General features: G+C 47.6%; 1 protein-coding gene and 1 pseudogene across 1 annotated transcript; one reads left to right on the top strand and one right to left on the bottom strand.

The window, feature by feature from the left end:
• Positions 1–1,955: 1,955 nt before the first annotated feature.
• On the top strand, positions 1,956–8,077 carry LOC134432901 (serine/threonine-protein kinase PAK 3-like; the record flags this gene model as incomplete). The annotated part of the gene is made up of 7 exons (XM_063181772.1): positions 1,956–1,985; positions 2,740–2,852; positions 3,518–3,635; positions 4,337–4,436; positions 4,838–5,034; positions 6,369–6,506; positions 7,845–8,077. Coding segments are annotated over 7 exons (783 nt in total), but the record flags the coding sequence as incomplete, so codon positions are not given.
• Positions 8,078–13,554: 5,477 nt separating this feature from the next.
• LOC134432701 (cytochrome b-like) lies at positions 13,555–14,672 on the bottom strand (annotated as a pseudogene).
• Between the last annotated feature and the right edge of the window lie 888 nt (positions 14,673–15,560).

Below are 15,560 nucleotides of genomic sequence, written 5' to 3'. Positions count from 1 at the left end.
ACTGTTACCACTACTACATCTGCAGTTTATTTTCATGAGAATGGTATATTTTTGTCAATAAGAGAATGCTATCTTTTTGTCAATAAGAACTACTTTGAAAGAACATCAGGTTACAGGACAAATAGAGAGCACAAGGTATTTTCCATGTGCCGCCAAAGAAAAAACAGAGACTTTGATAACAAACTTTATTTAATCTTCTAGTTTTATGCTTCTCAAGATGTGTCCAGGAGACACATCCAAGTGGCGTGATCAGATAAAACTGTACTGCAGGCATTTCTCAGGAGAGAGCCTCCAGCCCAGCCATGGTATATCCCTCAGATCCATGGCACTTTTCCATACCTGATTCCCACTCTTTCCCATGACTGTTAGAATCCTACCCATTGGCCCAGGCCCTGCTCAGATCAGTCTCTAGGAAAACACATCAAGCCCTTTGTGATTCTGCGGCACAACCCAATGAATCTGCTTCTTGCCCGTAACAGCTGCCAGTGCTGTGCTCTCAGATAAGAGACCTGGTGGGGCTGAGACCAGAGCCCAGTGAATTCTGTGTCTGCCATCACCTGTTGGGACAAAAAGGGCACTGATCTGTGCCTCGGTGTGGCTGATCTCAAAGCCCATCCTGTTGTGTCCTGAATGGGGGTAACAGCTTGTCTGGGGCTCAGGCTCACTCTGGCTTCTTCCCATCAGTGCCTGTCAGTGCTCACGCTTGGGCTTTGCCAGCCTTGTTGTGGTCGCTGCCCTGTCCCTGAGGGCTGGAGTGACTGCAGAGGCTGGAGCCTTCCTTAGCTGGGAGAGGGGCATCTTTGAGCTCAGCCTGCTCACAAACAGGTCAGAGTCCTGATGCCGAAAGCCCCGTCAGGATCGGTTACAGCTGGAGCTGCTCTGGTTTACAAATGGGAAGGCATTCCTTTGGCAAACTGCTGAAAGGTGGGGAAGATGTCCTCCTCTCCTGGGATTGTATGTCCCTGTGCTTTGTTTCCTGTCAAGAGAACTCTTCAAAAGACTGTACAAATCAGTCTCTGTGCTGGCCACCTGTGCTGCAGGGCTGTCTGCCTGGTTGTGGTTGTTGCTACCCAGCCGACCACAAAGGGCTCAGAGCTCCAGGCGCTGGGGCTGCCTTTTGTATCTCCTGGAAGCTGGGATCTCTACTTAAAAGTCAGCATCTTGCATTTTGTTTCCCTCAGGAAGAATGGTGAACACCACTGAAAATCCCCTGATGAAATACAGGCATCTGAATTATATTGGCAGCGGGTGAGTCCAACAGCAGTTACTCCTGCACAACGATGGGCCAGGTGTTTTTGGGGTGGAATGTCTATCCAGCGTGAAGTCAGGACAGCTGCAAAGATGATCACACACTGGGGATAGATTGTCCCATCTCTCAATGCTGCTCAGAATTTGTGAGTGGGCTCAGAAGGCATTGTCAGAGATGCCTTGCTACCGAGGTCTTGCCTGCATCAAGGAACAGGACCTGGAAGGTCTCCTTGTCTCTCAAGTGTGGGACAGCTCTGTGTTAATTTCTTTAGCATTTTTTGTGTATGTCTCAAAATCATACTGGCACACTAATGAAAAGAGAAGAAACTTGCTTGCCTGAAAGAGCAACCTATGCCCTATCAAAGCTGTGAGATAACAGTTGCCAGGAACAATTCTTTCCCCTGGTTTGAAGAGGGAAACACTCTGTGGTCAGGATAGGAACCACACTGTTTAGACAGTGAAACCCAAGAGGAAAGACTTGACTCCCTTTAGAAATTGGACCCCAGTGCTTCAGGAACAGGCCCAGTGCCCATGCACTTGAGAGGAAAATGCATCATCTCCCTTCTGGCAGAGCCCTCCTGCATCCTGCAGGTTTTGACACTACCAGCAGAGATCTCCTGTGTGGGCTGGCTTTCACTGCAAGATCTAAACAGTTTCTGCTTTCTCTGCTTCTGTTTTTTTTTTCTAGGACTTTTGGAGATGTTTATAGAGCACTCGACAGTGCCACAGGAGGAGAGGTAAATGTCACCAGCCCCGGCAGGCTCTGCTGCACTCGAGGGCTTTCCCCTCTGGTATGAGCTGTGGCTGGAGCTTTGGGCAGAGCTGTGCTGAAAAGGCACAAGAAGCACAGACTGGTGCCAGCCCACAGAACACATTTGGGACTTTGTCCTCCTCAGCTGCCGGAAGGAAGGCACGGAGGGCAGCGGTTCCTTTCAGAGAAGGACGCACTCACTCGCTCTCCATTGCTAAAACAAAGGTGGTGCCTGCGAGCACCTCACTGCTCTTTGGGGCTACAGCTTCAGAGTCCTGAATTCTCATTTCTGGCTGCCAGCAAATCCATCTGAAAGTTACTGGTAGTTCCTTAGCCACCTGCAGTGCTGCACTTGGGAACTGCACGTAGGGAGAGATCTGCAAGGCGTCCTTGAAAGCCCTAAGCCCTGCCCATAGCCCAAGATTTATCCACAGAGTATAAAGTTCTGAGTCCCAAACAAAGCAGCAGAGAGTGTGGTCAGAGGTTTGTGGGTGATAACTGAGACATCGCTGTTACCAAGTGGTCAAGGCAAAATGTCAGTGGCCCCACGTGTCCTGTAACTGGCTCCCAAGGGAGCAGAGAAATGGGCTGTTGGAATGTCCGTTCCTGATTACTGCAGTGCCTAATCACAAGGCAGTTTGGCACAGCTCAGCTGTGTCATTGCAAAATCACTTGCTCCACGTGCCTTGTGGTCTCGTGCCACCAACCCCTCAAGTTACTGATTTTCAATGTCATTTTAGGTGGCAATAAAAAAAATAAATCTTCAAGGAGTGAGGAGGAAGGAGCTAACCTTTAATGAAATAATGATCATGAAGAGGTATAGGAGTCCCAATGTTGTGAATTATTTAGACAGGTGAGAGGTCATGGTCTTATCCCATGGATGTGTGTTTACATAAAGCAAACATGAGAGGTTAAAAACCCACTTTGGTCAGTGGCAGCAAGTAAAGCTGTTAATTTATATTTATTCATATTTCTCTACTCATCTCCAATGGATGAGAAGAGAGTGCATCTTGTCTGCATGAGTCTTCCCTGGCACACCTAGTTTGATAATTACTCCAAAATTATTCAAAACCTGGATCAGCTGTATCTTCCTAACTCAATGGCCTCAAAGTTCACTGCCTCCACATTTATTTGGGATTGATTTTTTAAAGTTTCTTAAGTGCAGATGAACCATCCTAAAGTGGATTTCCCTTGGATTGTTGCCCCTCTTTGCCATTGCTATGCATGCCAGGAAGACTAGGTGCTTATTTCCAGAAACACCATGCCTGGCATGTTTTATATCTGGGCTGTTTCTAAACTGCACTTTTCATTTGCTGCCCATCTAAGACATCTCCTTTTTCACAGATGTGTCTTTCTCTATGAGACTGCACAGATTGCAAATAATGCACAGCCAAGAGGGAATGTCTATTCCTTTGATTCTGTCCTTGTCACAAAGGCATCTGGAAATAAGAAACCTGGAAGCAAAAAATCAACGTAGCCATGCATGTTCATCTCTACCCCCTTGTTTCCTTCTTTCAGCTACCTTCTGGGCGAGGAACTCTTGCTGGTTATAGAGTACATGGATGGAGGTGTCCTGAGCGACATCGTCAGCCAGACCTGCCTGTCTGAAGATGAGATGGCAGCCATCAGTCGGGAGGTCAGCAATCCCAGCTGTGTTTCCAAGGCCTTGGGCAGGATTGTCTGGGAAACAGGGGCTCAGAACAGGAGAGGTTTCCTGTGCCAAGCTTTGTTTCTGTGTTGCTGATATGCTATGGGCAAGTAAAAGCATCTCAAGTGAAAGGCCTGCCAGTGCCCCTGCACTCCCTGTACTCAGTGCCAGTACTCTTATCTCCTGCTGTTGTATTCTCGCTCTGTCTCTTGTATTTGTAGTTGCTGTTCTCCACCTTGCCTCTCTAAATGTTTGCCTGGAGTCTGTCTTCACTGCATTCCTTGCCTGTAAAAGCAAAGGTGCTGGTGGCAGGATTTGAAACAAACAGCAAAGAAAGAAGAGAGAGACTCGTTTCTCTCAATGCTCAGCTAAAAAGGATAGGAGTGCAGCCAGAATGCTCTTTGCTTCTGAGCACATGCGCTGCAGCAGGAGTCATCCTGGCTGGTTGGCAGGGGACAGCCTACAACAGCAGGTGCTGTTGCTCTTTCAAAAGCTGACGTGCCTTTCCTCAGAAAGGTCCTGCTCTGCAACTGTTGGAGCAGCAAGCTCTTCCTCTCAGTGGCCATGACTGTTCTGCCATTACTCCCCATTCCCCTGGAGAGGGAATCTTTTAGATTCTTTGTTTCCTTTCTTGTGTGATGAAATCACATCACTCATTTTTGCCCTTCTGTTTCTGTTTTCTCGCTCAGTGCCTGCAAGGACTGGATTTTCTTCATGCAAACAATGTGATCCATCGAGACGTGAAGAGTGACAACATCCTTCTCAGAACGGACGGTTCTGTCAAACTGGGTCAGTATATTCTTGGTCAGGTGCAGCTTTCCAGGGATGTGGGTGTGGGGCTTCTTGGCGTGACTGCCAGCTCCCCAAAAATGGTGCTGGTGGCAGTGCAGGGACCCCTGCTGCGAGCTGAGGGCACAATTGCAACGTGCACAGAGGTAGAAGGAGCCACAAGCAGTCAAGAGTGGCCTTGCTCTGTGTGGGTCCCTTCCAGAGGGAGGGAGTTACAAGTCTAAAGTTTCCAAAGAACAAAAGCCACTGCTAGAGGCAGTGTAAAACATGGGGGGATTTTTAAAGTCGCCAATGCCAGGAGATTCAACAGAGCAATTTCAAACTTCTACTGGGGAATTCTTTTGCTTGCTTTCCTAATTGCACAGAATTCAGATAAAACCAGTATTTTGTTTTCTCCTCAGCTGATTTTGGCCTCGCTACTCAGCTCACCCCTGAGCAGAGCAGACGGTGCTCGGTAACCGGGACTCCTTGGTGGATGGCGCCTGAAGTGGTGACAGGTCAACCATATGGCCCCAAAGTGGACATATGGTCTTTTGGAATTGTGGGAATTGAAATGATAGAACAAGAACCTCCTTACTTGGGCGAAAGTTCTGGCACGGTAAGGAGCAAATACTCACTGATCCCACGGTCTTTCTCACCTGTCCCATGTCCTGTGTGCCACTGGACAAAATCCCATTGCCATCTGCTGGAACTACTTCCACCAAGGTCCCCTCCTACAAATGTCCCTGCAACACATCAGCATCTGCTGTGCTTTTGGTTGCATCAGTGGGGGAACTCAAGCCTTACCACATGCAAACAAACTCCAAACAAACTCCATTCTCACTCAACACTTTCCTTTGGGTTAGTGGTTCCAGTTCTTTTGTCTGTGTAGATGGCCTTAATAACAGGGAAAAAGCATCTTAAAAGTGTTGTTATCTTTCCAGAAATGAAGGAAGGAAACCCAAACCCAACAAAGTTTCTAAAACCGTGGTCTTTAGAGAGGAACCTAACCCTGTGTGCAGTTTCCTCTCACTGGAAAATATGGGCATGAGGGTGTAATGCACAGAGTCTCTTCTGCTTCTTGTGCAGTGCTGCTGAAACACTCAGTGACCGTGTTTCTCTCCTAGCCCAAGCAACATTCTGCACGTCACCAAGGCAGAGCCTGGTGATGTGGAGAGCCTGCCAAAACCTCCTGTTTCTTTCCTGGCACTTTCTGGCATGGGCCTACCATTAATGCATTGACTTGAGCAGCCAAATGACTAGAGGGTGTCCATAGGGATGGAACCTCTCCTTCTTCTGACCTAGAAAATTTTTCTTTGGCTGCAAAAATGGGAAGCTGAAATTTTCAGACTGCTGAGAGACAGAGCTGCAAGTGGCTCCTGTGTGCCCAAGCAGGCATTTTCATCCCAATACATCCCAATAAGGCATCTTAATGTGTCTGTGTTGAAGAGGAGATTGTCAATGTTTGTTTCCCTGCCTGGGTATTAACTGATGGATTTCCTTTCTTTTCTTCCAATTCCCATTGTTTTCAAGAACAGCACAAAAAGCTTGATGAGTTTTGTTCTAGGGCACGTGCGCTTAAAGGACCAACTAGCACTGCAGAGATGCCTTTCATGTACTAACCCTTGAAATTAGTTAGTATAGCAAAGTCCCTCTTCCAAAAACCATCTCAAGCTGGCATGAATCCTCAGAGAAGCAAATGTCCTTTTGCTGATGTAGTTCCCACTAACTAGGTCAGGCAATGAAATCAGCTGCCAAGGCAAGATCTGCAGGATGGTGGAAAAGCTGTGGCTGCATCGGGGTTTGGGTTTTTGGTTGGTAAAGGAAAGTCATCTCTGGGTCTGTGCCAGGGCAGAAACTGCCACTGAAGAACAGAGGTTAAACAAAGGGATCTGGGAGAGCCTTAGAGATGTGAAAGCAGGAGGTGGAGCCTGGTGTCTCCTTTCTCTCCAGGCTACATACCTGATAGCCACAGTAGGGACTCCACAGCTGCGGCAGCCCAAGCTCCTCTCGGCTTTGCTGCGTGACTTCCTGAGCTGCTGCCTGCAGACAGACGAGGAGCAGCGCTGGTCTGCCCAGGAGCTCCTGCAGGTAAAATGTGAAGGGGCTGCAGGTGAAACAGGCTCTGAGGGATGGGCTCCTCCTCCACTCAAGCCCAAGGCAGCAGATGAGCCCCCTTCCTCCTCACCTCCACTCTTGCTGCTCTTCAAATGAAAATGGTGAGGAATCCTAGACTGGGCTGGGCTGGCAGGGCCCTGTAAATGTCCTCTGGTGCAAGTGTCCTGCAATGAGCAGGGACATCTTTAAAGAGATCGGGTTGCTCAGAGCCCGTTGCCACCGGAGCCGGAATGGTTGCAGGGATGGGGCACCTACAAGCTCTTGGGGCAAGCTGTGCCAGTGTGGCACCATGCTCTGAGTACACAAGTTCTTCCTTAGACCTACTCTGATAAGATGCCCTTAGTGTTTAAAAAGATTTGTCCATATCCTATTGTAACTGGCCCTGTTAAAAAAGATGTCCTGTTTTTTCTTCAAAGCCACTGTGAAGTCTTGGAAAGTGGCAATAAAGTCTCCCTGGGGCCTGTCCTTCACAAAACTGAATAACTCCAGCTCCCTCTGCATTTCCTGTGAGGAGAGGTGCTCTGTCCTCTGACTGTGTCTGTTGCCCTCTCTTGTGATTTGGTGGAGTATTCAGTTTTATGTAATGGCAAAAGAATTGAAGTAGAGCAATGCAGGGTACAGAGACATGAAATGGTGGTGGAGGAACCCAAGGAAGCCAGTCCCAGCCTAGGGGTCAGAGATTTGGCTGTGGGCAGGAGGGGCTGTGGGGGGCTCACTCTGAGGGGCCCTGGTTTGTGCCCCCCAGCCCACCCTCAGAGGTTTCTGCCATGCAAACAGGGACAGCTGGGAGGGACTTGTCCCAGCCCCATCTGCTGCCTGGCACGCTCAAGCAGACGGGAACTGTGCCAGGGTTACTGCCAGGTTGTGTGGCAGAGAGGGAACTGCAGGGCCCAGTGCCACTGGGCTGGCCCTACTGGGAAGGAAGGTGCCATCCAGCACATGAGGGGCAGGGCATGGAAAGGCAGACACTGCTTTCTGTCCCTGTGGCAATCAGCACAGTGCCTGTCTTTCAAAGAGAGGGACCAATGAGAGGCTTTGGAGTTTCCTGAAAAGAAGAAAAGCACCATTTCTAGAGCACTGTCAGGGCTAAAATCTCAGCAAGATGAAGACACCTGTATAAATGGATGAGTGGGATTCTGGGCCAGGTTTGCCTGTGATGGCAAAGTCTGCACATAAAGATGGAGGTGTAGACAGTCCCATTGTTCCTCTTCCTGCATCCTTCTAGGAGCAGGAGGAATCCTGTGAAGCACTGAGCTTGGAAAGTCATGGTTCATTGTTTTTTGTTGATCTGTTTTTTTTCCCTTTGGGCAGCATCCATTTGTAAGATTTGCTGAGCCTGCGTCCAGCCTGGTGCCACTGATTGTTTCAGTGAAGAAGAGGAAGGAGACAAGAATGTGATAATCACATCAGGACCATTTATTCCTCAATCAGTTTAGAGTAGGATTGTAGGGTAGGATTAGGATTAGGATTAGGATTAGGATTAGGATTAGATTAAGGATAAGGATAAGGATAAGGATAAGGATAAGGATAAGGATAAGGATAAGGATAAGGATAAGGATAAGGATAAGGATAAGGATAAGGATAAGGATAAGGATAAGGATGAGGATGAGGATGAGGATAAGGATAAGGATAAGGATAAGGATAAGGATAAGGATAAGGATAAGGATAAGGATAAGGATTAGGGTTAAGGTAAGGGTTAGGGTTAGAGTAGGATTGTCTAATAGGACTGCAGAGTAGGATTGAAAATCAATAAAGTTTCTGAAACCACAACTCACCTTGAAGATTCCCTTCCTTCTCACTCTGCGAATAAACTCGAGAATTCCTTCTGAATTGTCTGTTGTTTCTTAAAGGTGGAAAGTGAAACAGTGTCTTTGGCATGGTGTGAAAGTGGGGAAGGATGTTCTTCATTCATCCTCTCCAGACCACACTGCCTTTGGAATATGGCCCACTGGTCTGTTTTTGGCCATCTTTGGTACTTCTATTTTAGGCAGAAAGGGCAATGGCATTTGAAGGCAAAAGCACAGGAAGAATGGGGCAGCCCAAACATCTTATACAGATGCAGGCCTTCAGCTGTGACTGGAGAGCATTGGGGCTCCCTAAATGCAATAATCTCTTTGGCTGGAGGAGAGCCTTGCTCAAGTGAGAAAGCAGAAAGATCAGAGAGGGTGCTCGGGAAGGTCTCCTGTGGTGCAGAGCTGTCAGCGCCTGTGAGGTGAGAGCGGGCCCGGCCTTGCCCAGGCTGGAGCCCCAGCAGAGCCCCGGTAAAGGCTGGAGCAGCCTGAGCCCTAGCAGAGGCAGGCTGGAAGGAGGCCCTTGGAGCTGCAAGAGGCAGCAGCCGGGCCCTGGGTGCCTCTTGCTGGGAGCGGGCGAATCCTCTGCTCTCAGAGCCCAGGTGGCAGCTGGCTGCTGCCGAGGGGAAGCGCAGCCGTGCTGGGCACAGCCCGGCCTGGAGGCCATGGCCGTCTGGAGTGTGCCCAGGAGCAGAGAAAGGCCAAGGGCAGCCGCGGGCTGCTGGGCTGGGTGAGGATTCCTCCTCTTCTGCCGGCTGCCCTGCAACTCCTGGCAAAGGCCAGCAGTGTGTGCAGCACTCTGGGCACCGGGGCAGGGAGCCGGGCTGCTCGGCAGGCTGGAGCACAGGGCAGCTCCTTCAGGCCCTGCACTTGTGCCAGGGAAGCGAGGCCAGCGTGAGGCCGGGACAGCTTGGCAGGGCCCAACTGCAGGAGCCAGCGCCTAACGCAGCTCTGGGAGGAAGCGCCTGCAACCCTGCAGTTCTGCACTGAGCCAGAGCAAAGGTGTGAGATGCAGAGTGTTTGGCAGAAATATTCAGGCCCACCAGGCCAGCCTGCTTTGTGCTCTGTGGCACACAGCAAGCGCTGTGCAATGCAGCTCTGAGCTGCTGGGAGAGAGGCACATCAGGGATGTGCCTGAGGCTTGTGCTTGAGGAGTGAACTGATTTGGAAGGGGGCAGAAGGGTTTCAGCAGGCAATTTGCGTTTTCTTCATTAATTTCTGAAAGAAAGTCATAATGTGTTGCACACAGGTAGGGTTATTAGAAAAGAAAGGCCTTATAAAATCAGGCCTACCTATTGTTATGTTTGCCCAATTATCCCGTCATAAAAAAAACCCCAAACAATATTAAAAGTAGTAGCAATTTTAATTGAATATTTAAAATATAAAAATATAAAATTGGATAGAATAGAATTTGATTAAAATAAGGGATAATTTGTTTCTAATAATAGCGCATAAGCAACAGATAACTGCGGGGTACGGAGTGCAGGCCTCTGGGACCCTTGCCACATCACATACAAGCTTGCCAAGTGAATATTCATCCTTATATACCATGTGTCAATGCCGTCTCCTCCCATTTTCGATTCTTCACACTTCTACCTCTACCCTCATCATCACCTTTACCATCCATATGCCACCACTTGGTTGGTGGTCGCACAAGTCTTTGGGGGTCATCTGATGAAGATTTTGTAGTCCTCCTCTGTGTCCTTTAATTAACCTTTGGGTTACACCAAGCCAATACAATGTAAGCCAAAACTAACATAATTACTACATCTGAGTATTGTGGAGAGTTTTGTCAAAGAGTGGCTTGAGGAGAGAGGACACAGCCGAATTAATTTGGTAAAGATGTCCTAACTAGGGACGAGGCCTTTTTGCAGGCAGGTGTCTGTTGGAAATTTAGCTGACTAGAGAATGGAAAAGTACAAGACTGTGGCTAATTCCAAATCTTGCACCTGCAAGATAACGTGTCCTTGGGCCTAGCTGAGTATGATAAAGAAATGGACAGCGAGACGTGAGAAGTAGAGAACGTAGGCCCAAAGGAATGAGGAAGAGCTGATGGTATAGTTTAACCAATAGATTGCTTGGCTTACAGAATATTCATAAGCTTATTATTTGCTGTATAAGTGTTTGATGCTTTCTTCAATAAACTGGACCTGTGATGAACCATCTGGTGTCCTGGTCTCCTTCCTTCGACAGAGTATCAAGGCAATAAATCCCTTATAATTAGCATTTTCCTGGGACACAACCAGAGAGTTCCTTCTTTGTTAATTTTTAGCAACCATTATCTCTTGCTTTCCTCCTGTTCCTGAACATCTGCGGGGGGGGGGGGGGGGGCATGGTGCCCCTCCTCTCCCTTTTTCTTCGGCATTACTAATTTTACCTGTTTTAATATTTACAAATATTAATTACTGTATCAATATTGATTCTTGTTTCAATTGTTATCAGCACGAATCATACCTATTTACCACACTGTGGTAAATTCCCAGCTGGCCTGTTCCATCTTCTACGTGCAGCCAGCTAACTTCCCATGGGAATAGTCATGAGTGCAGTTAGCACAAGCTATTGTGCTAAGAAAACTGTTTGCATCTGTAATAAACAAGAAACCTGTCCCATGAGCATCCACGAAAGAAAAATGTAATCACCTGAGTAACAGTGAGTCTTAAAAAGAGAGAGTCTTAACATGTACACACTAATACACCTTCTAAGCAATAAATTGTGTGGCAAGGAAACTACCAGCCAGTTGAAGTTGAACACAAGTCTGTGAAAACAGTATAAAAATGAGTTATGTGAATAAAGAATTGGCTTTTCCTGCATGAAGAAACTGAGTCCCGGCTGCTTTATTGACACAGCAATGTGGCTTCACTCAGCAAGAGCACCTGCAAGGGCGTATTGATGAAACACTGGTGTTTGATTCTCAGAATAGGAAGGAGAGGCATTTAGTCTAACAAACAGGGCATAGTCTTTTGAATTCCTTTAGCTTTAACAGGAGTGCTGAACCATGTATTCCCCCACTGCAGTGCTTACTGTGTGCAAGTGGCTATCTTGGCCTTGAGAATAAGGAGAGTGGTCCTGCTAAGAAGGTAGCTGAAATGCATTCAAAAGGAAGAAAGTGTTTTAGGAGGCTCTTGACCACCAAAGGAGAGTTTGAGGAATGGGAATATTTCCCAAATGACTGTGTCAGGAACTGGAGTCATGTCCCAGGCCTTGCCATATTTGATCCATGTTTGAGCAGGTTGACAAGACAATGAAGAAAAGTGTCTTGTTTAGCAGGTGGGACCATGACCCTTGAAAGAGAAACAATGGATTGGTCAATGGGTGAGCAGTCAAGCTTTGAAAGGAGAACAATGCACAATGCAGCCCTTGGTGGCAGGGAGTCATGCAGTCATCCTGAGCCATCATGGCCTCATCTCACACGCCAGGCATGTGTGAGCTGCTGCTCTAACTCCTGCTGTAAAATTCCACTCCTGAGCAGGAGATACAAGGCCTAGTTCTGGGCTGAAGGGTTGAGAAGGACGAGATGCACAGCGTTTTGATCCAGGGGATGTCCTGGAAGTGCACTGCCTACCTGCCCCTGCTGCCGAGCACCACGCTCCAACTCCTTCTCCTGTTCAGTGGATTTTTGGGAATCCAGAGGTCAGTATGTATTATATGCTACTGCAACTAATGGAATGAATTTGCTTTGCAAGCCCAGTTTTGTCCTGGGTTATTTTGTGCATGGGTCACCTGAACCTGTGACAATGACCAGCAGGGAGCCACAGGACACTCCTACTCTGATGTCAATAAATTCTGAGAAGTGACTGAAATATGTCAAAAAATTGGAGGTAATGTTTAGCCAGTAAGTTTCAGCGAAGTATTGAATATGTCTTAGTTCCATGGATACAAACTACTAGGTGAGATTGCTGGGTGTGCAGGGCTTAGGGAAGTGATTCCCTGTGCACCCAGCACTGAAATCAAGTAATGCCTCCTTTCTAACCCTGAGCTGGCAGCAGGGATCAGGCCTTGCTTGGTCACTTTCATTTTGACAACTTCTGTTAGCGACTAAGAAAGGTCCAAATGAAACCTCCTCCAGCTGTTTTCCTCTGGTTGATCTTTTTAGGCACCAAAGCTCTGTTCCACGGGTGGCCTGGGTGTGTGCAGAGCAATGCAGCCCCCACAAAGCCCTTGGTTTCCCCACGAGTTGCCAGTTTGACTGCTTCCAAAGGGGAAGAAAGGCAGAGATGTACATCCACAGGAGTCCTGGCCATGTCCAATAAAGGTGCAAATATGTGGGGAGATTTGTTAGCAATTATTTCAGCTGTTATGCCAAGCCAGTGCCTTCTCTCCTGCTTCTGTGCATTATAGGTGAGTAATGTAATAGTTGGCTCTCACAATTAAGAGATAGATATTATGTGGAGAGATATTATGTTCAAATGTAAAGTGCTGTTATTGTAATATGTCCTCCCATAGTCCTCTTTCTTATCCCCCTTGTAACAGTCTTGGTAGTCAGGGCATTTGGGGAGGGCTGGCTTGTGACCAGCAGGCGGGGTGTAACAAAAATTGACCTCCAATCAAGATGCAAGAAAGTAATCTCCACCACTGGACGGCAGAGAAAGAATTGACTGACAAAACATTGGGAGGGGCTAAAGGTAAAAAAGCAGAGTATCCCTTTTGTAGATGAGCATGTGGCTGCTAATTATGGAGACTTCCCAGTGCTGCAATCTTTCCTTTTACAGTCTTTTCTTAAGGTTTAATAAACCTTTAAAAACTTAAAGGTTGCCACCTTCTCGTAGTGACATCAGAAGGTTGCCTTGGTGCACGGAAGCCCTGAGTGCCAGAGCCCACTCCTATCTGCCTGACTGGGGTGTCCAGGGCACCTACACTGGAGCGCGGATACTTGCATGTATATACCTAGCTGCCCCTGTGGCTACAGACACCCCCTTTTTAGCTGAACGCCTTGACAGCAGCTTTACCAAACCAGTGGCATCCTAATGCTCTTTCTGTTTCAAAATCAGAAACTCAGTCACTAAGAAAGAGCAGGAAGACATACAAAAGCCAGGTAAGGATACACCCTAACCTAAGTAGAGAGGAAACATCTACTTACTTGTGAAATGTGTCATAAAATAGGCACCATAAGTAATGCCATAGGCAGAGAAAAGCAAAGGAGCAATTCACTCAATCATTTTAACACTGCCCTGCAAGTTTGCAGGCTGTGCTCACACAGTGGAAAAAGCAAGGCTCCTGTGAGTGTGCAACAGCCCACTGACAATTGCCTCAATCAGAGGGAATAGAATTAGAATGATTGTGAAGTATGTGAATGAGGCTAGTTGGCCAATGATGATGAAGAGGTGTCCTACTGGCTGGCTGCCTACTCAGGTTAGGATGAGGACATTGGCGACTAGGGTTCAGAATAGGATTTGTGATAGGGGGCAGAAGGGTATTGATCATAGTTTTGATGTATGTAGTAGTGGGGTGAGGAATACGACCAGGATTGAGGCAGCTAGAGCTAGTACGCCTCCTAGTTTGTTTGGGGTGGATCAGAGGATGGCGTAAGCAAATAGGAAATATCACTCGGGTTTGATGTGAGGAGGGGTGACTAGCGGGTTGGCTGGGGTGAAGTTTTCTGGGTCACCTAGGAGGCTGGGGGAGAATAGGGCTAGTGAGATGAGTAGGAAGAGCATTAGTACGAATCCTAGGATGTCTTTGATGGTGTAGTATGGGTGGAAGGGGATCTTGTCACAGTCTGTGGGAATGCCTAGCAGGTTGTTTGAGGCTGTTTCGTGGAGAAAGGTGAGATGGACGAGAGTAAGGCCTACGATGATGAAGGGAAGGAGGTAGTGGAGAGCGAAGAATCGGGTCAGTGTGGGGTTGTCGACAGAGAACCCTCCTCAGGCTCATTTGACTAGTGTTTGCCCGATGTAAGGGATGGCTGACAATAGGTTTGTGATTACAGTAGCTCCTCAGAATGATATTTGGCCTCATGGTAGGATGTATCCTACGAAGGCGGTTGCTATGAGGGTTAGGAGGAGGATGACTCCAATGTTTCAAGTTTCTTTGTTTAGGTATAAGCCGTAGTAGAGTCCTCAGCTGATGTGTGGGTAGATGCAGATGAAGAAGAAGGAGGCTCCGTTTGCGTGGAGGTTGCAGATGAGTCAGCCAAATTGTACGTCTCGGCATATGTGAGCGACAGAGGAGAAGGCTAGATGGGTATCTGCTGTGTAGTGCATAGCTAGCAGAAGACCTGTGACGAGTTGAGTAATTAAGCAAACGCCTACTAGAGACCCAAAGTTTCATCATGTTGAGATGTTTGATGGTCGATTAGGGCGTTGTTGATGATTTTGAGGATTTGGTGGTTTTTACGAAGGTTGAGGGCCATTGGTTATTTCTGTATGTGGCTACGAGGATGATGAGAATGGATAAGGCGAATGATCCTAAGTAAGCTTTGATTAGGCCTGAGTGGAGGTGGTGGCAGTTTTGGTTGCTGTAAGTTGTAGGCTGGCTAGCCCCTCTGGACCTACTGTTTTGTATCAGGAGAGGTCAATTAGGTGTGATGCGATGTTCTGTCCTCCTTTGAGGAAGTTGGTTATACTTAGGCGGTGGGATAGGGGGTTAAAGTATCCTAGGGATGTTGAGAAGTTTGTGAAGGGGGCTTGTTTTGTGAGGATGAGAAAGCTTTAGCTTGGACAACAGGAGCAGGAGCCTCGTGAGGGGCCTTCAGCATCTCCTCAGTGCATCCAAATATTTGAGCCACTTTTGGAAATGACTTTTCCCCCTTTTTTTTTCTTGGGTATATATATTTTTGTTTGTTTGTTTGTTTGTTTGTTTGCTTGGAGGAAGAGGCTGTTCATTTTCTTCTTCTCCCAGCTGAAGTTCTTTTCATCATTATTTTCTGCCCTTTTATAGCACTGGGACTGGGTCTGCTAGAATTTTAATTTCCAAGGTATCACTTCTGGAGAATGCAGAAGTTTTGCATGAGAACACATCATTCTGTGCAGGGACCTTGGTGCAGAAGGAACTGTTGTGGTTCCAGGCCAGCCAGTATGGCCTTATACATCACTTTGAGCTTAGTAGTGCCCATGCCTTTTTGCAGCCCAGGGAATCAGTGTGTGTTGTGTTTGGGAATTGAGCAGGAGGTCAACGCCCTTGCATTCCAGCTGCTCCTCAGAGGTCACAGGAGCTGGAAGGGGCTGGGCTGCATTTCTGATTCCAGCCAGTTTAGCTCCACCAGTGTGGTCGAGTCCAAGAGAAGAACTTGCCTGAGCAC

Source organism: Melospiza melodia (assembly GCF_035770615.1).
Source record: "Melospiza melodia melodia isolate bMelMel2 chromosome 7 unlocalized genomic scaffold, bMelMel2.pri SUPER_7_unloc_1, whole genome shotgun sequence".
Classification (NCBI taxonomy): Eukaryota; Metazoa; Chordata; class Aves; order Passeriformes; family Passerellidae; genus Melospiza; species Melospiza melodia.
This window is presented reverse-complemented; position numbering and strand designations above follow the sequence as displayed.